Here is a 22976-nt window from a genome sequence, read left to right on the forward strand (position 1 = left end):
AGCCCTACTGGCACGCTTAAAACATTTGTTTTCAATTTTCAAGTGTCTGGCTCCCCATAATAAGTAACGCTTATTATACACTATTAAAATAATACTCCGTTTTGTGTTAGTATGTGGGATGTGAGCCAAATATTTTCTTGACCTCGAGTTTCGTGTGAGGTCGCAGTCGGATAGTTAAGTCAAGCACATTTTAAAGAAAAGGCACGCGAGTCGGTGATTAACAACACCAATCTGTGTTTTTTTTTACCATATTTGAGTGAATTCTCAATAATATGCTCAGGTTTATATTACCTCACTATCACTGAAAAAAAAAATTGGTCGTATGATCCGATCATCGGTGTTCCATATCATACCGATTATTCGGTTCGTCAAACTGAACTTTCGGTTCGTGTAACCGAAAGTTCGGCATACATAACCAAACTTTATTCGTCAGTTTCTTTTGCCTTTAAGTTCGGTTACACAAACCGAAAGTTCGATCACACGAACCGGAAGTTCAGTTTGACGAACCGAAATATTTGGTATGATATGGAACACCGAACTTTGGCACATACGAGAACTTTTTTTTTCAGTATTTGACTGCGATTTTACAAAAAATCCGAGGTTTGGAAAATATTTCACTCAGTCCTCATAATCTCGTAATTTTTTTATCGTTCTCGATGCCAACTTTTTTTGTTTCAAACCATGTGTCAATATGTTGTCGACATGACTACTACTGTTTCAAAGACGCCACCGTGAAACTGGTGAGTTACGGCATTGGTTTCATACTGGTAACATACAGACAATGACATGGTATCGCATCATTAGTAACATTCTGGAGTCAACTTGGTACCATTTTACTTACGAACATTTTCGTTTTTTGCAGGGAAGTCCTAAACTTTTGCACTCATGTTATTTTCCGAAATACCCAATACACATAGTACCTTTTCCTTCTTCGTGACGTCCAATTAGCACTAACCAATCTCATTAGGGTAAAAGGACCGGGAGGTTAGAACTTCCGAGAACCACCTCAGAAATTGAGTCAAATTAAATCGCGAAAATTCCCCCTTGTTGCTGCGGCTTCTCCCGAGGGTCGCGAGAGATCGGCCTGCCCCAAAAGTGACACAAGAATTCGATTTCCCGCAACCTCAGGGCTCGCCGCGTGGTTCCCCGTCCGCCCCCTCCCCCGGGAGCCCCCCTTCCCCTCTTCCCCGGGAGTCCCCCACGTGGAATTTGACGAAAAGTGAAATCGGGGGAGGGGGAGGGGGAGGCCGCCGCTCGCGGGGTGCCGGGTGGTTTCGAAAATATCGATTGCGACGCGGGGGGTGGGGTAGGGGGAGGGGGCGGGCCTGGATGGGGCTGGGGGTTGCGTTGGAGCCTGGGGCACGGCTCACGAGAAGGGGCGATCAAAATGAGGGTTCGAGGGTTCGAGGGATCCGAGGGTCGAACGAACCCGCCTATATTTAAAGAGCACAGTACGGTCCGCGCCTGCGTTGTTGCGAAATTGTTTGGGGGAAACTTCCCGCGAGAGACTCAACTTGTTTGGTTGTTTTCAGGATAGGATCATTTTTTAGGATGGTAAGAGCTACAATCCGGAAGTCTTCGATTCGAGAGAAAAAAACGTTCAATCCCAAATTTCACACGACACCACATGGTATTAATATAATCATAAACTATTTGGAGCATATGACCATGCACTGAAATAATAATGAGTTACATAAAAATCCTAAGTCAACTCGATGCAGCTCTGTTGGAACGACCAAAAAATTCAATGTTTTAACTCCAAACAGGCATAATTTGTGTTGGTCCGACGCAAAGTCTTGTTGATCTGATACAATTTTAGGACTCGATGCGATGAAATCAGCGTTGAGTAAAACTGGCCGATACAACGTCTTATGCTGGTTGGTCTTGGTTACCCCAACTTTTCGTCGGATCAACACGATATATTGCGCCTCGAAAACACAATTTTGAGTAAAACTTATAAAATGTTGTGTTGCTTCAAATTATCGCGTTCATTATGTTGGCTAGGTGATTCTCAATCTGTATATAGCCGTGCTTCGATATTGCAACCGAAAACTAAACTGAACTCGAAAGCGCTCCGTAGGATTGGTTGAGCTGCAGAGTGCAGAGCTTAGGCGTATGAACTTAACGCACGGTTAACACGGTGACGTGTATCGAACAGTGCACGGCCCACACTGAGGACCGAACGGTAGTTCATACGACCGACATTTATTTTTTTGGTATGGATAAATAAGAGGTGAGGAACGAGTTGAGGGAAAGGAAGTACAAAAAAAAACGTCTGTAAGTGTAAATGGTGAAAGGAGCCTTACTGTGGCAAATTCTCCAGGGGGTTTTCTCCACAGCTGAGTCCTGGGATTTGCGTATGTGAGGGGAAAAACTCTGTAGTATCCTGAAAAATAAGTTGCAGGTGGTTCATTCCATTTTTAAGTCGACCTATAGGGTGTGAATTTGCATTTGGATTGAACAATATTTCGCCTCGAACACGATGGATCGAAAAATGTTACCCAGTATTTTCTCTAAACCACATCTTTTGAGATGGAAACTTCAAACTATCATCCTGCCGATTTTGTTCGTCCGTTGTGAGCGTTTTTTGTGTACAAAAATGTGAGTAAGACTCCTCCAAAGAGCGACACCGATAGCTCAGTTTTGAATTTTTCGGTTCCCAAGTTCCTTTCCCAGCGGAATGCATGCCGGTCAGGTATAATTCTTCGTTACTATATTTTAACGTTGCAAAGTTTCAACTTACGGGTTTTATCTCCACTCAGAAGTTATTGACCAATTTTTAATGAAAACTTCACAGACTTTCGCACGGAAATTTGCCAAAAATCGTCAAAATTTTGGAGAGAATTTGCACTGTACCTCACGTGATAATAACCGTGGAATAAGAATTTTGCGATCCGTTTTAACTGAACCTGTTAGAATTCTTTTCTTAGGAAAAAAGACGAAACTCTACCCTCTGATCGGTCAAAATGCATGCCGGTTTTCGACTAATCAGCAAATCCTGTGACCGAAATAATACAGGTGTAAAACGTAACGTAGTCCGTGCATCAAAAGAAGATAGCATGAGTGAGATGATACAGGTATTGACTCCTAGAGGTATGACTCCAGTGGCGTGGCGTGCTTTGCGATATATCGATTGACCTGCCATTTAAACCTACGGAAAAAGATCGATATTCAGGGTGTTCGCAGCGAACACCTTAATAATCGATTCTTTACCATAGCTTCAAATGGCGAGATATCGATAATCGATCGTTCGCGCCACGCCACTGTATGACTCCAAGAGCTCGTTTAACTCAACACCATTGGGGGCACCCCTCACCCGGAAAAAAGTTTCTTAAACATAAGCAATATTGAGAAGGTAGATTGCCGCATTTTATAGAAAAATTGATATGTACGTTTTCGTTGGTCCATGTACCTCATGGTTCCCTTCAATATGCATAGTTTAAAAATACACTCGCGGTACTTTTAAAAATATACTCGCGGTATTCTGACCGTCATTTTACGCTTAAGCTTTCGAAATTACTTACGTAGACGACTTTGATTTAGGTCGGCTCGAAAGCTTGGTTCCTAAAAAATCGTCGCTCCTTTGACGTAAGGGCGTATCTGAATTTCCACATGAGCCCTGTTTACCCTATGAATCTATGTCTTCTGGGGCTCATGCGGAATTCGAGATACGCCCTTACGTCAGAGGAGCGACGAAATGGCATCCCGTTGATCTCATAGGGAATGGCACGATTAGGAAAAAGCCCGATGGGGAATGACGTAAGCTTCCATCGAACGGCATCAATTACCGTAACCTTTGGCTTCAGCGAGAAATAAGAGAAACTCTGAAGGCGTATTTTAGTCGGTTTCGTTTGGATAGAAAAAAAAAACCAGATTTCCCCGAAGTTTTTATTAGGAGTCAACGAAATCGCGGGTGAAAATTGCGAATCTGGTGTCAAGGTTAAGAGCACTTAACGCTTTCGCGCATTTTTTTTTATCGAATTTCCCTGACTTCCGTCCAAATTTTCGTTGAAGGGCGATAAAATGCAAAGGTCATGAACACCAAGTCAATTCTCCTCTGACGCTTCATAGATGAGCTTTAACTCTTGCGAAGATGAGGACTTTTTTTGTTAATCTTCCAAGGGAAATTCACTTTTTTTATGCTCTTCATCATGAGTATATGTGCTCTTAGAAAATGGCTTTCACATGTCATCTAAAAAATCGATCGAATCAAATATCAAATGTTTATTGAACGTGCTTAATGCTATCAAAAAAAGTATGATTGCCTTGAGAATAGGGAAATAGGTGATATTTTCATTCTATGCGTGAACTTGAGTCTTACTATAGGTCTTTCGAAGAGGATTTGATAATAACTGGAAGAATTGATTTGCTGAGTTTTGGAACATGTTTTTCTGAGTCCTCGGAAAAATCGGAGAACAAAATTTTTCACATAATACACTCGAAACATACTTTTAGAGTTAAATTCCAAAATACGACTATTTCTTGATTAGGTGCGGTTGAAACGCGCTGCAACATGATGTACTCCTTAACGTTTCAGTATAGAACGGTCCTAAAATCCGAACTTTATCCATTGATTAATGAACTATCAAATTATTTTCAAGGGTACCATCTGGATCCATACCTTAGCTTATATTTAAACAAAACTACTGGATGTAGCCTGAATAGTATTGGATGAATATCATAAACTCACTGTCCGTCAAAGGTCAATATTATTACCGCTTAAGATCACTATTATGGCCTTTAATGTATGATGTTATAATCTGCGTAGCCCTAACTACTGTTATGTGTCTTTCAAGTGTATTCAACGAATAATATTGCTCCAGAAATTAAACAATTCCCCCTCTTTTTACACGTCCCTAACGACCATGCATAAAAAAAAAAACTGTTCGTGAGTATAGTGTGAGATTTTAGCGTGTGCTAAAATCATTATCTGAAAAAATCACAGTGATAATTTTAAAAATCCCAAGACTCACTTTTTCCTCGTCAATTTTTTTAGGGGAAATATTAATGGCCGCTTTTATAAAAAACACAGACGTCATAGAAACTCCATAGTAACCCGTTAAAAATGTTTAGGAAAAGAGAAATATTCCCTACATAACCGTCTCCCCATTCCTGAATTGAGGCACCTCAGTAAAGGACAATATTTCCGTCCTATCATGCTGAGAAAATACGTTTACGAATGAAAACAATTTCCAAGAAATCAATATTTTAATGCAAATTCTGTGCAACAAAAGCTGCGATATTTCGTGAAGAATGTATACTCTTTGTACAGTTTGCTTATTTTTAAATCATAACAAATTCAACTTTAAAAAGTGTCATAAATAATATAAGAAAATGAAGTAGTGCTTTGTTTTCTTCAAGCGTACCTACATTCAACCTTACTTAAACCGACGCAGTCTCATGTGTAATGCATATTATATATTATATACCGAAGAACATAGTCTCGGGTGAAAAAATCTATCAAAATCAGTTCAAATTGACAACAGGGCTCCAAAAAACCGTGGGGTTTCCTGACTGAACTGTAAGCACAACGAGAGAGGATCTCTCGCTCTTCTGGCCCGGAGAAAACCCCGGAAATTCGCGTATATCTGGCAATCGCGCAGCGAACTCCCCAGGCCCCAGCCCCCATCCCCAACCATATTGATACACTAAATAGACTCTCTTTTTAGTCGCTCAATAGAATTTTTAGGCCTCCCGTTTTTCCAATCTTCTGCTCTTTATTCAAATACATAAAAGTGTTTTTTCTATTTCACCCTCCTAGTTATTTTTTTGCGCGGCGTTTCGGCGTGACCATTATTCACCCCGCTCGGTTTTAACCCCTTCCCTCGCGCCGAGCAGGGGTGCCTGGTGCATTCGGGGATGAGTGCAAGCAGGGTGGTGAAATTGTGCCATGCCCTCTCGGATTCGTTCCATAAAAATTCCACTTTTTTCATGCGTTTGGCAACGCATGTGGTAGCATGGTGTTTTGGTAGCATGGTATCAAGGTGCAAGTGCCATTTCTCGTCGAACTTTTGAAATTGCACCGGTTTGAGTGCTCAAATGACCCCAAGGATTACCTTCGCGCTGCAGCTCTTCAAAGATGCGGCTGTCAGATATTTCAACATGTCTCCTAAAGAAGAGGGTCATCCTTCAAGTAACGATTTCTGACCCCCTTCCCATCGCCCTCAACAACAAGTCTCATTAGAGTTGAGAATGCAATCTTTTATGAGGTGCTGGAGACGCAGTTTTAATCGTCGAGTTTTTTTCTTTCTTTTTTTTATGCATTGGACCAAAAGGAAACTCCGAATTCAATTTTTTCTTTCGCCATATCATATATCTTGAAGGGGGACGGTTGAACTAAATCATCGCACATATTCTGAGTCCTCTGTGTTACATCAAATCGAAGAGCTAAATTATCTCAAACTTTTCTGAGAATAGGAAGAAACTGAAGGACAAGATGAAAAAGGCAGATGATATATTGCGAGTGAAATGTTTGATCTGAAGAACTCTCTTTTGCCGACTTATAGTCATTTTCAATTATGAAAAAGGTTATTCTAGGCTGTGATAATGTTTATAAGCGTATTTAATGTTTATATAATACCTATTGGCAATTCGACCCCCTATGGTTATTTCAGATGTACTAGTGAGGTTGTAAAATAAGTAAATTAGCTGTAATAACTGCCCCCGCCAAAAAAAAAAAAAAAAAAAAAAAAAAAAAAGAAGATAACTAGTCTCTCGCATACAAACTAGACCGAAAGGTTATCTACCATCTATGCTAAAACAGATATATCTTTGTGGGCGATAAGTAAATGGACGCTCGTGATGATGGAGAGTTGCCGAAAAAGGCCGCACAGAAAGCCCTGACATAATTTTGAGTTCGCCTAATCGTGAAAACAGCCTCTCAACATGTGCGTAATTGTTGTTGCGTACCGCAGAATTCACGGCGCAGGTTGTGGATTCATATTCGTTGTAATGAAACAATCATTGTAGAGCAGTATGGGTGGGAGTCCTCGGTTTTTTTTGTTTTTTTTTTGAAGTTTCCGGGAGAAAAACCGGCGACTTTTCTCGAAGATATGACAGTTTAAGTCCCCTATTCCGCCGGATCCGGCACAGGGTTTCTCTTTATCTCTAAGTACTTCATTTGTAAGTACCAATGCGTCGTAGATTTTATTATTTTTATCGCACAGTTTATCTATTTTCTGGACAGCTTTCTCCACTGTTTTGTTATCTGTAGTTGGTGTTTTCTCTTTCAGTTTTTTATTTTCTACCTTTAGTTTTTCAATTTCCCGCTTCTGGTTTTCAATGGTTTTGTCTTAGTTCGCCAGTTCCTTTTTATAGTGGTAAATCTGTTTTGACTCAAGTATATTTTCCAACAGTTCTCCCAGTTAAGTGTTAGCTTCCTCTCTCATGTTTCCCACACAGATTTAAAGGATTTCTTTTGAAAAAAGACTTCCAGGGTTTCGTTTCATTGTTTCGGGTTGTTTTTTGTCTCTGCTTTTCTGTTCTTGTTCAAGTCTAGCTTTTGATCTGATTCCTTCTTGGTCTCAGTGTATTTACCCATTATCCATTGCAACCACCTACTTCCACCAATAGGATCCCTCTATATCCTTTTTGTCTCCTTGTCTATTGCTTTGTCGATCAATTTCAATAACCGGCCCGCAGGACAGGCTAAACGGCTGCCAACTAATTCTAGGGGAAAATTGTTGACCCCCCATGTCCATTGGCGGATCCACCAAATTGGCAACGTTGTTTTTCTCCATTTAAACCTATGGAAATTTATCGATTCTTGGAGGGGCCAGGTGCTCCGACAAAAATCGATTATTCAACCTAGGTTTCAATGCAGGGAATCCGATGTTTCCAAATTGCTGGATCCGCCTCTGCCCATGTCCTCATCTAAAATCTGAAACTGAATATTTTAACGCTATTGTAGTTTCTTTCAGACGATAAAACACGGAAGGGAATTTCTTGGGCGAATCAAACCGTGGCCCAAATTTTGAGAATCCTGACGAGGGGGCTGCGCCGCGGCAAACTTCGCATCCGTGCGACCCCGGCCAGGATCCACAGGCTGCTTCGGGGGTCCGGCCTCCCCCCCCCCCCCCCTCATGGTCCCCCGAATCTCGACCCCCTGGCGGCCAGACATTGTAGCCTATCACAAGAAGAAACCACTCGGGCGCTTTTTATGGGTCGCACGGCGCTGATCCCTCTGTTCTTCAATCGGGTATTAATCATTCACGTCCTACTCTCCGAGTTGAGCCTCCGCGCGGTGTCGCCATATTTACTATTTTCATTTTAATCATCTGCATGGCCCAATAAGCGTTAATTATTATGGCGCTAATATCGAAGAATAACCAATAAAACGGAAACTAGCTGGTTACGCCCCCTGACTGCTGCGCGGTCCGTCCCTTTAAATTGCTTCGCGGCTCAGGCGTTATGCATTACGTGTTACTCTTATGATTTCATATGATAGAGTATGATAGGTAATATAAATTCAGATGAGTCGATTGCGCTCGTCACGATAACGTGGTTGATGGTTGATGGTTGAGGAGGACCAATTCCACATTGGGACCGCCTTTTTGACCGGCGCACAGTGGATCGAGTCTATTAAAGACGTCGGACATGGGATTTTTGACTAAAACTGCAAATTTTGATGTTCATTTCGTCACATTTTAGACTCCAGGGGTGCATCTGGAAGAAATTTTCACAGGGAAACCAATGGAACCACTTTTAGAACCTCAAAGTTTTATATAAACGGAGTTATAAGCTTTTAAAGTTTCCAAATTTTGTCCGACCTCTCCTATTGACTCGATCCACTGTGCGGCGGCGTAGCACTGCAAGCGGAGAATAGAGTTGGGAGTTGAGGTTGATTCGAGTTGAGTCGGAGGGTATACGGAAGGGTTGGGTGGTTGAAAGTGTGTTGAATGGGTGTTGAGAGTGTGATGACAACACGCGATGAGAGCGTGTTAAGGGTAGGTTGATCCCGCGGGCTGCCCCACCCTGAAGTGTTGATTCCTCCTCCAGGGGATGTTGATCCCTCTTCCTTCCCGACAGTGTTGATCCTTCAAGGGAATTGCGAGGATCCCTCCCAGGAGTAACGATCCTTTTTCCCGGGAGTTTTTATCTCTCCTCCCGGGCGTGTTGTCAATTTCCAGCGGGTTGATCACTTCTGGGAGTGTTGATCCTAACCGGGAGGCAAAAATTACATATCTACACGATTTCGGTCCCAGGATCGTTCTACATCTACATCGCCCAGAGGACGTAGGATAAGGGTCACGAAGGGGAGGGGTGGGTGGGGGTTTGCACATACAGGGTTATTCAAAAGTCACACATCACTGGCCATAACTTTAGTTCTAAGTGCCGACGTTCTAATAACTTTATCGATTTCCGATTTGTGGCATTTTCCTCTTATTGAGATGGAAACTTTTTTAGGTGCTTTTCCAGTTTTTTACCTCCTCAGGGGGAGAGGGGCGGGGTGCAACTCAACAATTTCGATGGCCACCCTCCCCCCCCAATGGCTAGTGGTGCGTGACTTTTTAATAACCCTGTATACCAGGTAACACCACATGGTCAAAATAGAAGGCATCTGGTATTGGCTCTAATATTTCCTAGATATCATATAGCTAGACCGTCCAGCAACCGGTGCTCATTTTTCTTTCTACGTGGAACCGTCCAAAATTTTAAAAAAAGCCTCCCCAAAAATGATACGAAACATTTTTTGCTCCTCTTCCGGGAACCTCGGAAATTTCATCGACTGCAACAGAAATGAGATGTCACTAGGTTCTGATGAAAGTTTCAGATTGCATGTAGCATTGTCTAATTTATATTCATAAGTGTTATAAGCATTAAAAATGCCTCTTTTCGTGTACATATGGTGAACTTTGCAAGATTATTACACTATAATCAGCTTTGAAGTCAAGATAGAATTTATGTCAAAGGCATGTCCTCAATATGAGATCTCATTTGAACCAAATCTCAACAAAATCCCTGAGTTCTCGAGAAAAGGGGCAGTTTTTTGGAGGCCCTTAGAACCGTCCGCTGTTACCAGAGGAGGTTAAATCTCGAGTGCAGATCTACTCCTTCAGTTCTTTTAAGCAGCCATCGAAAAGACAACGCTAATCTAAAATCAACACCGGCTCGGGGTTAGGTTATGTGTTTCGACACCCCCCCCCCCCTCCTCCTCTCATTTCGGGGACGGAGTTAATTATTCTCGAGAGTGGGCGCTCAAGAAAAGCTCATGGCAACCGAAGGAAAGTCCCGCTACATAGCTTCTCTTTCGGGCGCTAACTCAGAGGGTAATTTCTGAGTACTTCTTATGGTCGCACGGAGGGGGGGGGGGGGAGGGGGTCGGGAATTGGGACCGGGGCTTGCTCGACACAGGGAAACGGAAAGAGAGGCTTCCTCGGTCCTCGGGGCACTTCTAAGGTTTCCGAGGAGTGAGCGACCCCCCCTCCAACCCCCCCCCCCCCCCCGGCGGTGCCGGAGACACGAGGCGGCTAGGCCGCACGAACTTTTCCAGGGGTCGGTGGCAGTCGCGGGGGGTTTAACTCCCTCTCAGCGTTGCCGGGTTTTTGCAGGAGATTCGAACGCATTTTATCGAGGGGACCATGCCGCCGTTCGGAGGAAAAACGCCGTACGATCCATCAGACGTTGCCAAATTTCCTTTAATAAATACCGAATTCGCAGGGAAAATTGTGAAAATCTTTTTATTCAAAATTTTCAGACAATTTCGTACGCAATTCAAGCTGAAATATCTGAAAATTTCAAAGAAAATGTGCATGGATGTCGTCGAAAGTACGTGTTTTATCGAGGAAATTTTGGCAACTTTCGAATGTTCATGCGGCGTTCTTCCTTAGCACGACAGCATGAGGGGCCATTCGAGTGTTACGTAAACCACTTAGGGGATGGGGGTTTAAGCCTGCATTACTGGGTTCTGCGACAGGGGCGGGGAAGAGGATCAAGTCTTGTCTTACGTAAGTCTTCCGTTGAAAAAATAAAAATCAATGAGAATATTTTATTTTCTACGTATTTTTGAGGTCAATTCGCTGTTTTCCTCAAAATTGGGGGGGGGGGGGGGGGGTTCAGGCCAGTTTTGCGCAATGCGAGAGTTGCGAGGTAAGGGGTTGTTCTTAAGGTGATTCGATGGTTGCTATTTTTTTGTGTCAGAGCGACGTGCGATATATTGCATCAATTCATTCCATAATTTCAGCTACTTGTCATTTTTTTTAAATTTTGAAATCGCACACCTGTTGTCATGAGACTAAAGAATTCATGTACCAATTTTGACAAAGAAATTCAACATATTAAAGGCAGGGTTTTTTTTAGAGCAAAAATATCGCATTCAACTGCTGTTTCGATATCAGTATCGAATGCGATATTTTTCTTCTAAAAAACCTCTACCTTTGTTACGTTAAATTTCTTTGTCAAAGTTGGTACATGGATTCTTTAGTCTCATCACGGAAGTGCGATATCAAAATTCGGAAAAAATGACAAGTAGCTGAAACTATGGAAAGAATTGATGCGAAATATCGCACGTCACTCTAACACAAAAAATAGCAACAGTCGAATGAACTTACGAAAGGGTAATGTGCAAAAAAAGAAAGGGTAAAAAATTTGACCAAAATGCCTTACCTAGTTTTTGAGTGGCCCCTTAGGAGCGATTAATAAAGATTTAAAGATTGCGTAACACGTATATTCGTGGAGGGAAAAGTTGAGTCAGAGTGTTACGGGACGTTTTGGCGAGGGGAGAAGGCTGAGGCCTGGTATTGCGTCACGATATACAAATCTTAGAAATATTGTAAATTCTGGGGTAGGGGGGGGGGGGGGGGGGCTCGACTAGTATTCGAATCATTTTTTTTTTTCAACTGGAGGAAGCACGTGAGCACTTGCTATTGATTGTTTGTCAAAGGCCGCTGGATCGTTTTTTTGTATAAGGGAGCAAGTCCGTCAGAACGTTACAAAATTGCTACAGACAGTTCATTTTCACTCGGTTGAAGACTGCGGGAAATATCTACCCGGCAATTTTACTGGATTCGATCCGTCGCAAATGGAAAATTCATTATTTTATTCCCTCAGTTAGTTCGGCGATACGAGGATGAAACGGTATTTAGTTGGAAATATGGAGCCGCTATCTCTAAACTCATTTAAGGGATAACGTGCGTGCCATTAGTTTCCGATGAAAGTTTGTTCTAATGGACGGGCCATACAAAGTATTCCCACATTGCAGAATGAAAACCAACTGGCCATGTACATTTTGAGACGTTGCGATGGACTTACGCCCTTAATTTAGAAATCGATTCAAATTACGTCACATTTAAACGGGGTGTCGGAGTCGGAGCTCGCGCGACGCGTGGGCGGGAAGGGGTGTCTAACATTGCATGACGTCACGCAAAAAATACGAAGCGCCGATTGCTTAACCATTGTGCGAAAATTTTAGCAAAATTATCGACAAAAGATACATATTTTTCACGTAAGAATGAGAAATTCAGCAAAATTTAATTTTCTAGGGGGGGGGGGGGGGGGCTCAGATCTGCGTGATGCGTGCGTGACAAAGGAAAAGAACTGATGTAAATTTCCAAATTTCAGCGAATTTCAGTCACATACCTAATGAGCGGACCCTTAACCCATCACCGTAAGAATCATTATAATTTCCGCTGCTGTTCCTTCACTATTCACCAGGGTCGGACTGGCTCGCATCTGAGGGCGTAGACCCTTGGCTGGTTCAACATTGTGAACCAGCCGTGACATAATGTGAAATTTCCGGTAGGGCATCCCCTACGTGGAGAGGGGTTTAGAAAATGTTGGCAAAGCAGCAAAAGTTTACGCTATTTTTAGGTTCAAAGTGTATTAATCGACAGAGTAAAAATTGCAAAATTGAACGCATCGAAGTAACCGACAGACTTCTGAATTTAAAATAAAAATAACTAATTAAAGCCACTAGACGCATCCAAGCACCATTATTTCCATAAGGACCGAGCCAGTGCTATGGTTTCCTTGAGCTTAGGGCGTGGGTCTGCAAGTCCAGTCCATCCTAAAAAAGAATCAGACAAGAACCTGAAAGAAGAAGAAAGAACGAGTATCAACACAGCCGAAGGTAGGAGAGATGTGTTCGGGCCTCTTTTTTGACTTTTCTTCCGAATCTGAGCGACACCTCATTGATTGACAGCATAAAGCAGAGCATTGAGAACTCACGCTACGCGTCATCGCGCCTTCAATTTTTCAGATGCAGCTCGGACGTCCATCAAGTACGAATAGTTGTATCTCTGCGCCGTCGTAGACGCGCATCCTTTCCCTCGCTTTATTTCCATATTGTGTTTGTTTGCGTCTATCTTATTCGTAATGGTGCTTCAAGCACTACGTGCGTAACACAGCTGAAAGTAGGAGAGATGTGTTCGGGCCTCTTTTTTGACTTTTCTTCCGAATCTGAGCGACACCTCATTGACAGCATAAAGCAGAGCATTGAGAACTCACGCTACGCGTCATCGCGCCTTCAATTTTTCAGATGCAGCTCGGACGTCCATTAAGTACGAATAGTTGTATCTCTGCGCCGTCGTAGAAGCGCATCCATTCCCTAGCTTTATTTCCATATACTAGCGAAATGCCCGTGACTGGAGTCACGGGTCTAGAGGCCGCTAAAATATCTATAACCCCGAAAAAGTGGTGGTAGGGGAGCAAGACATGCCATAAAAAAAATGATAAAATCGATAGAAAAATGAGCTGGGGGAGGGGGGGATGTAGAATAATTTTTTTTTTTAATTTATTTATTGAGTGAAATAACAACAATCTACAGACACAGTATTTGGTTGAAGTTGGATCAAAAAATTAAAACTAACCTAGCAAATATTTATTAAAAAAAAGAAAGAAAAAAAATGAAAAAAAAGAAAAAAATAAATTGAAATAAAACATCAGCTGATAGCAAACAAAGGTTACCAAGGAAACCAAGGAATGGAACTTTCATAAAAACAGATTAGTGGAAAACAGCGTAAGCAGGGCACTTACGTTAATTACCGTTTATAGGTAAACGGTAATTGCGATTTAACCAAAAATCTATACAGTTCTTTATAAGACCAAAATGGACGAAATTACAAAATTTGAATAGGCTAACGTAAATCTAACGATAGTTATCGTGAACGAAAGAATTGATGACATAGGTCGGGTAACTATTATAGGTGGGATGGGATGGGATGGGATGGATGGGATTGTGTTTGTTTGCGTCTATCTTATTCGTAATGGTGCTTCAAGCACTACGTGCGTAACACAGCCGAAGGTAGGAGAGATGTGTTCGGGCCTCTTTTTTGATTTTCTTCCGAATCTGAGCGACACCTCATTGACAGCATAAAGCAGAGCATTGAGAACTCACGCTACGCGTCATCGCGCCTTCAATTTTTCAGATGCAGCTCGGACGTCCATCAAGTACGAATAGTTGTATCTCTGCGCCGTCGTAGAAGCGCATCCTTTCCCTCGCTTTATTTCCATATTGTGTTTGTTTGCGTTTGTCTAATTCAGTGGAGCTTCAAACTAGTAGCGTAGAGCGGAGTATTGCGAGTTCACGGCTCACGCCATCGCGTCTTACATTTTTCATATGCAATGTGGACATCCATATTGCGAGAATAGTCATATCGCGTTTTCACTTTAGATGCTTCTTGTTTTTGAATTTCGAGATAAATGAAGGTTATGTTTGCCTGAGATATGCTATGGTATGTCCAAATCAATAGTCATTTTGAAAAGGAAGAAATATGTTTAAAGGTCTCTCAAGAGGTCTGCAAAGGGTGCGTATTTCTAAAAATCGAACAGACCTTCGCTTCTAAGGGAGTTACACAGAGCGAATGAAGGAGGGGGATGATAAAGCGCCTGTATGCCGACAAAAAGGTGAAAATTTCACAGACACGTATTTATGCTTCAGAAAGTAGTTCTTGGACCTCTGTTCACCACTATCATGCGTGAAAGCTCCTTTCTTTACTCCTAACTCTCTCTTCTTCCGTTCATTTCAGAAATTTTCCGCATATATTCTCGGTCGTAATTTTTTTTTCTCTTCTTATTTTGCTATCTGTCAGAGGGGCGCGTTTTTGGCGCACCAAGAGGGCGTATCTGCCGATGGTAGATTGACCTTATGGCCAGTCCGAGCCTGCTATTCACTTGGAATTCAATCAGATTTTTCCTTGAATCGAAGAGCCAATCCTCTTGATTTAAGCGGATATCCTTTTGATTCAAGCAAAAATCCGATTGAATTAAGATATTTTTTCTTGTCAATGTTTTTAAGAGTCTGGACTCTAGATCCGTGCGACTTTTTTTCCAGTGTTCCTATTAGATGACGTCACGATTGAAACGTACGTCTCGCCTGGGCGTATCGCGCCGCGTTGACTGCGTTGGCGCGGGATATTGCTCCAGTGGCGAGGCGCGAATGATCGATTATCGATATTCCCCCATTTGAAGGCATGGTAAAGAATCGATTAATAAGTTGTTCGCTGCGAACAAGCTATTTACGGATCCTATTCCGTATGTTTCAACGGCGATCAATCGATATATCGCAAAGCACGCCACGCCTCTGCTTCCCTCCTCTCCTCACATGCTTAGCCCCACTAGATTTCAGTGCCAATCAGCTGGTCAACGACGACCTAGATCGTAGATGAATCGATGCACTTGAGTCCTTATCTTCTGTGCTATGCAAGAGTGTCTCTAATCTGTTATTTTTGTTTTTGTTACACAAATATTCAAGTTATCATGTGGAAGGATGAGGACTGAAACTACCGAAACTCAGTTTCAATAAGTTAAACGTATTTTTTTTTCTCAAATTTTCTTACCAGTTGAAAGAACAGTCGGAAAGCGGAACGGAGCAGCTTTGAAATTTTTCTGTCTGTGAAAGGTGCGTCTGAATTTCGTTCGATTTCTCTCTGGTTTTATGGACATGCCTGATCGAGTTAGAATTTGATACCTACACGTGGGTTTTTGTTACGTGAAATTATTGAGTAAACTGTAAATTCTTTCATCTCCTATTAATTACAAATAAATGTAATTCAAGTCCGTGTCGTGCATATTGAGAAAAATTTCTAAGTAATATTCCTCGAAGTACTTAGTGAAATCAACTGGAAATCTCTTAAAGTAACAAGACGTTTCTTTGAAATATCAGAGATATCAACAATAGTTACACAGATATCAAGCAGGTGATTTCCAGTAGACTCAACGAAAATTCTCGACCGGGAATTATTAATTTGAATCACTATCGATTCAGCAGAAAATTTTTCTCCATGCATTCAAATTCTGATTGACAATTGGACTGCATTTTGCAATTGGGAATTTCAATTTCTAGTAATCTGCATAAACACTTATGTGCATGGGGAAAGTAATGGTTAATGCGTTCGTTCCTGAAGTGAGCCAGAAATGGTAGCTCCGTATTGCGAAATGTAGTCAAATTATTTATCATATATGTGATATTAATTTAGTTCCCTACTATTCTTTTTCCATGATTAGCATATCAAAACTCTAAAGCATAACTGTGCGTATAACTCTCACGAATTATGGATTTACCAAATGATCCTTTACAACCAATTCCATGGACACAAATGGAGGGACTTTCGAAGAAATTACTCGCTGACGCGCCCTATTCTCTTGTAGTAAGTGCCTGAATACAGTTGATTATATTAGAGCCAAAAAATAATAATCATTGAGAAAAGATAGATAAGACAAAAAATTAAAATACAGAATTGACATTTTTTTTTGTCGTTTGTAATCTCATCAAGAAATGCGTACCAACGTACCTACGCATACAATCAATTATTCATTCAATATGTTTACTGGTTAAAGTTCAAAAAGCACTCCAACTCAGATCTGTTCTGAGTACTTGTATATTCGAAAATTATCTCGTTCTGGGATATAATCAACAGAAATCCAAACATTATCATACAGCGCAAGTTTTTAACATTCCGCTCTATTCAATGTATCATGTAAACGTGTGAATTTAGGAATCAAGTTCATGAGAAAGAGTTTGTCTCTTTTGTAAATGAGGTTTAACTGTTTGAGCGAAAACGTTACAAAGCCCTCCCAAGCAGACTGTTTTTTACTTTATTTTATGATTTTTTTTTTTTTTTATTTTTCAAAAACATGTCAGTGACTTCAGTTATCCGTGATAATTTTGGAGGAATCAAACGAAAAGCCACTTCTTTTGTTAAATTTATCGGCCACATTTTATCAAATTTTTGTATAACTTTTTCTTACCGATTTTTCTGACATTTTTGTTGATAATTCCTACACCAAAGCCAAAAACCAAAGCCGTCCTCAATTCTCAGATAGAAAGCATCATAACAACCGTAATTACCCCTCCCACCTTGATGAACTACTACATGATAACCAGGGAGTGAGGAAGAAAGACATAACAACGAATGCCAGCGTTATCAGTCACATCGCGAATTCAAACGCGGACGCGAATACCGAACTACTCGCGATCGCGAAAACGTATCATGATTTTAGTTTTTATACAGTTTTAACACCTGACGATGAGCAGTTGCTTGAAACAGCTGTAGTGTAAGAATTTTCAACAAAAATTTCAGAAAAATCGGTAAGAAAAAGTTTTACTAAATTTGATTTGTTCAAACGAAAAGCGTTCTCACTCGACTGTGAAACTAAGAAAAAACGTAATGTTGTAATCTAACGTTATGCTACTGGTCAGTCTTATCTGAGGTGTGTTTTTCAGATGCACGGGACAATACGAATGGCACTTAGATGGAGGGAAACCGAAGCTGGCCAAAGGATCACGATATACAGCACTAATAATCGCTTGGATGATGCTGGAATCGTCGGAATTTATAAGAAGCCGGTTAGATTTTTTCCTTTCAAATCTGACAAGAAGTAAAAGAACGGAATCATGATTCGAGCATAGAAACCATCCCTAAATTATGTGCTAGCGTTATGCGACGTTACACAGGGAGAGGGGATAAATGTTGTGAAATAATATTGAGCGAAGCATTACTTAATGATTATTTCGTGTGATTTTTTCGAGCTTTCAAAATTTTCTTTATTCGTTGTCTGTGCCGTTTTGAGTGCTTTAAAAAAAAGCCCAGGGAAAAAATGTCACTCTGTTAGCATTTTCGCGACTGTAATTATTATTTTATTAACTCTACATCATAAAATATACACCCCAATTCACTCGGGAGAAATTCAAACTTGATTTGTTGGAGAGATGGTCCAGGTAATCGTTGCGTAATTGTTTAAGGGTTCTAACACCGCATTACGGAGCTTTATAGAAGGGGGGAGGGAGGAAGGGGGTTAAAAAAACTGCATATTTTGCATTACGTATTTGAGGGATGGTCCTCGAGAAAAATTGACTTTCACCGCCATCATGAGCAACACGATGGCACCACTAGTCCTGAGCTTATGAAAAACGTTCAACGTTGAGGCGGCTGTCATGGTGGAAGCTGCACATAACTATAAGAGAGCATACCTCCGTTTTAAGACAAATTCTCTGCGTCGAAGTATGAAAAGATACGTTTAAGGCATGCACTTCTATGCCAGGACTCTTGAGTTTTAAGAAGTAACGTGAATCTTAGTATCTTACAACTAACCTAATGCGACGCCTAGCCTGCACAAATGCCACTATATCAACACAGAGGAGCCCTGGTTGCATGTCTCTTAAAATGAAGGCGCATCTTGCCTGCGAAATCACTGATCAAAGAAGTTGATTTTACTGCTACACATTAAGTCATTTTTCGGTCTCTCTCTCGTTGTAGAGAATCGTTCAAACGGACTTGCCCTTCGGGCTTTAGTAGCACTACATAATTTTGTACTATACACTAATTTATGTCTGTTCTATATCAACATGAATCACTTAATTTTTTCAAACTTAAGTTGCTTTTCCTCTGTCTTACATAGGGCTCCAAAAACTACAGGATAACTCTTTATTGCTTCAGCGAGGACACGTCGGTTTTGCAAAATGCATTATTGAAGACGCAGAGGTTTGACTGGGATTCGCCTGATACCACGTTGTTTTTCTCCGCCATACCCGAAAAGCTGATGCCAGTCTTAGAGAGGACCTTACCTCAGCGTAACTGTAAATTCGAATTTAAATGCAATACAACTTACAAATGGAGGACTCCTGATCAGCTAGATTCTTGTGACCACACGTAAGTGCATAATGCTATATTTCACATTAAATGGGCCGTGTTTAGCAGAAAAGAACCAAGCCACATCAGCGATTGCCAAATTTAATTAGTCAATTTAATTTTTTGAAAGAGAACCTTTGTGGGGATTCCCTTCAACATTTCAAGGAATTTGCCTCGCATTATGCAGAAAATTAGCTGAAAGCACAAAAATCCGCACAATCGTTTTCATGTCAAAAATTTAAGTGCCCAATTAAGTTTGGCAGTAGCTGATGTGGCTTGGTTCCTTTCTGCTTTACGTGGTCCAAATCTAGGCGTGACCATTCTACGGCTATACTAAGAATCAACGTTCCAATGTTTTTTGGTCCCCAGAATTCCAGTAATTTAAGTGCACGTCAGACAATTAACAGTCGAAATTTCCTGGAAATTTTCGTAATTTGTCTTTTCTTGTCCAAGGAAAATTCTGTGAAAATGTTAATTTATGTACCGCACCAATCTAGTTAAAACTCCCGTCCTCTTTTTTACTAGAATTCCTTGCGCAAGTACACACTCTCTCATTCAACATGTTTCGAAAATGTAATGCTTGTAAACTGTCCTTGACAGAATTTAAGAATAAGAAAAAAGAAAAAAAGAAAAATAAGAAGAAAAAACCAGGCGATTTTGAACTAGATGGAAGCTCAAGGGGAGGCTTTATGTACAGTGAAAATCCTTCCAAGAAAAAACCCTCAATTTTTTGGTCGAAGATCTAACCAGTTCGTTGTCAGAACTTGCATGAACTTACTGCACTACATGCTTTTTCTTGAAAATTCCGCACGGAGGGTCTCGGTCTAGTGCACAGGGAATAACTTGTGATCCTTTTCAACAACTTTGAATTGAAAGAAAGTTACAAAATATCACGATCCTTTCGATCCTTCATGATTCACTTACATTCGATATCAATGTCATACAACAGGTGTCCTCCCGATGTCCGGCTGGCGCCATTGAGTCTGGAGTACGTAAAACTGGTCCAATCCCACTGGTTCGACGACGTCCCTGATGCAGCCGATTACATTACCACCCTCATAACGCACAACCAGAGCATGGGCGCCTACTCGCGCTCCACCGGCGAGCTCTGCGCTTTCGTCCTGTTCAGCGAGTTCTGCACCATGACCATCCTCCACACGATGGAGGAGCATCGCAGGAAAGGGTACGCGCAGCTCATCATCAACGCCATTTGCCAGCGGTTACTCGCCGAAGGGCTCATCGTTGGTGCCACCGTCATCGAGGGCAACACGGCGTCCCTCAAGTTGTTCGAATTACTCGGGTTCAATACGAGTCGGGACTTTTTCCTCTACACCCTAGCGACACCGTTGACCCCAGGACAGGAAGAAGTGACGTGTAAAAAAATAAAATATTGAGGCGTTTTCTGACAAGCTGTGATGAAAAACTAATTTTACAAATTTGATAGGTATTATGTGTTATGCAAGATCAAAAAAACATTAAAATTGTGTATCTCTTGCATGTATGGATTATCGTAGTAATTTCTGGGGGGCCGTCTACTTTTATATCATTGCAGCTTTGATGAAGTTGCAATAATATGGTGCGGACGGCACTAAGAATAAACATACTCTTGACCAGATGCCAGTGTGCCCCAGGTAGAGTTGTGATGGGGGACGCGGGGCGTACCACAGCGTAATGGATAATGTGGAAAGAAGTAGTTGCTTGTATGTAAGTATTACTGATATGCGGGCCTAACTTAGCAGGTCAGATGCGCAAAAAAGTTAGGTACCTACAACGCTCAAGGACCAAATCCGTCTTGTGTCTTTGAGGCAAACCGTTTTTTACCGTGAATGTTTCTTTTTCTACGTTTTCTTGTGAATTTGTATAGCATCCTAAAAAATACATGAAAACACACCAGATCGTCTCTCTTTTTTTCTTTCATTCACTATCCTTTCACTAAGATATATTTAACCTTTTCTCTACTACCATGAGCATGTTCTTTGTATGTCTGGACCTGCTATCTTGCCGCAACCCGTATCTTACGAGTCGTACATTTTTCAAGTGCCTCTGTTACGTGCACAGTGAATACTCGGTGTAAATGCCTCTTTATCAACGCGCAACGTTTGGACGTTTACTTTTCAAGAGACAAGTATGTATCCTAATTCCGAATATTAGTTATCCAGTTAAAATCAAAACAAAATTAGAATGAGCGACGTATGTCCGTAGTACCTGAATCTTATGGTGCCAAAGATAGTTGACACCTTTATGTGTCAAAGGCGAGGGGAGCCTAGCCCCAATACTGCCGTGCCAAAGAAGTACGCCGTATGAACATTCGAAAGTTGCCAAATTTCCCTCAATAAAACGTTCATTTTTATGGAAAGTAATGAACATTTTTCCTCTGAAATTTTCAGGGCCATTAGGTGAAATTGCGTAAAATTAGTGAAAACAAATTATCTAGCAAATTGAAAGGAAAATATTGATAAGTTTACCAGGAAATTCGTGTTTTATCAAATGAAATTTGGCAACGCCTAATGACTCATACGGCGTTCTTCCTAAGCACGGCAGAATAAATGAATGATTCCCCTCCCGAAAGTCTGAGTCTAGGAGTTATGGAATACCTCCCCTCCGTGTATACGAAAGGGGGATCCACTGCCCCTCCCGGAAAGGTTTAGACTTTATCGAGCTTGGAGCGGTTCGTTGTAAGTTTGCCTTCAATTCACAGTGTAGGCAAAACGAGCTCTCACTAGGTCGAATAGTGGTATCACCCTCAGAAGTCAGGGTCCGACGAGGCGAAAAGCGGGAATATATTTCACCAAGCGTGGAGCGGTGACTCTAGCTCATTGCCGGTTAGCCTTATGATTTTAAGGTAGGCAAATCGTGGCCGAATAGTCGATATCACGTTCGTATGTTACGATTGCTCAAGAGGAAAAAACAGCAATATACTTTGCCGAGCGTGAAACGGTGACTTTAGTTAGTTCATTGCCAATTAGACGTATTTATGCGAAAAGGAACCATGTGCATAGGGTCTGCGTGCAACATAGTTCTTTTTAGCATAAATACGTCCAATTTGCTTCCAGTTTTCCGAGTAGGCAACATGGCCTGCTGATGGGCCAGATAGTGATATCACCCTTAGAGATAACGATCACTTGTCAAAAATAAAATTTCAAAAAGACGTATAGCCAGATCATTTTTCAAAGAGGGAGGGGCTGGCCGGTGGCAACACACTAAATGAATGACTTCCCACCCTGTCCCCATCCACCGGGGGATCTGAGGCGAATGGAATGCCTCTGTGTCGTGATGGTGCGGGTTCTGGGGGGGGGGGGGAGGGTTGTCCCGGGAAATTTTGAGAAATTGAATGCATTTACATGCATTTTGAGGCTATGTCGACGCAAATTTTTTTAAAAATTTTGGAGGTTTTGTGCCTTTACAGCTCAAAATTGGATGATTCAAAATGAAGGGGAAAATGCCGAAAAATTTAAGATACGCTCGGGAAATTGAAATAAGTGATTCAGAGAATTCCATTCTATTCAGAAGCGTTCATAATTATATTTTGCAATTAGCGGACTGACGGGAAAACGTGGATTATGTCTCTTCGATTCAGCAAGGCAGTACTCTGTTTAGTAATGCGTCGCAGCACAAAGCGTGTTAAAACTTTGACTTTGCTGTTTGAATTTGGCGCTAAGACTATCAGTTCGCACTTATTGTCTCCCCCCCCCCTCAGACTCGGTTGATGACGGTGACGGTCAGCTGATCAACGATGACCTCAATCTGGTACAATATTGACTCATGCAGTTGGTATGTTCGCGGCACGGAGGTCAAGCTTCTAGCCCACGTTCAAACTGGGGCTCTCAAACTGGCACAAATTCTTCAATTTCTCGACCATTTTTGCACGAAATTTCTTGACAATTTCGAGATCCAATCTCTGATGTGTCCCGG

The 22976-nt window shown here is 41.5% G+C and overlaps 2 protein-coding genes across 6 annotated transcripts in view; both read left to right on the forward strand.

Moving 5' to 3' along the window:
- Nucleotides 1–22976, forward strand: part of LOC109036406 (glycine N-acyltransferase-like protein 3) — a 260900-nt gene that overhangs the window by 189752 nt on the left and 48172 nt on the right. The window lies entirely within an intron of this gene.
- On the forward strand, nucleotides 7208–20957 carry LOC109036536 (glycine N-acyltransferase-like protein 3). Of its 5 annotated transcripts, XM_072301228.1 has the most exons (6): nucleotides 7230–7319; nucleotides 15777–15835; nucleotides 16441–16583; nucleotides 17636–17782; nucleotides 18835–19085; nucleotides 20014–20957. In XM_072301228.1, exons 3-6 carry the CDS (start codon nucleotides 16488–16490, stop codon nucleotides 20456–20458), a joined length of 939 nt encoding a protein of 312 aa, XP_072157329.1. In that variant the 5' UTR covers nucleotides 7230–7319; nucleotides 15777–15835; nucleotides 16441–16487; the 3' UTR covers nucleotides 20459–20957. The 5 variants fall into 5 exon arrangements, with proteins under 5 accessions (XP_072157330.1, XP_072157329.1, XP_072157328.1 ...); XM_072301229.1 differs by lacking the exon at nucleotides 15777–15835 and having other exon boundaries at nucleotides 7208–7319; XM_072301227.1 differs by lacking the exon at nucleotides 7230–7319 and having other exon boundaries at nucleotides 15564–15835.

This window comes from Bemisia tabaci, chromosome 6 (assembly GCF_918797505.1).
Source record: "Bemisia tabaci chromosome 6, PGI_BMITA_v3".
Taxonomy (NCBI): domain Eukaryota; kingdom Metazoa; phylum Arthropoda; class Insecta; order Hemiptera; family Aleyrodidae; genus Bemisia; species Bemisia tabaci.

Bases quoted from the DNA above. Each gene is read 5' to 3' on its own strand.
- LOC109036536 (XM_072301229.1), top strand. From the start codon at position 16,488: ATGGATTTACCAAATGATCCTTTACAACCAATTCCATGGACACAAATG. The intron at 16,584-17,635 runs GTAAGTGCCTGA...GCTACTGGTCAG, and splicing joins ACGCGCCCTATTCTCTTGTA to TCTTATCTGAGGTGTGTTTT. The intron at 17,783-18,834 runs GTTAGATTTTTT...TGTCTTACATAG, and splicing joins TCGGAATTTATAAGAAGCCG to GGCTCCAAAAACTACAGGAT.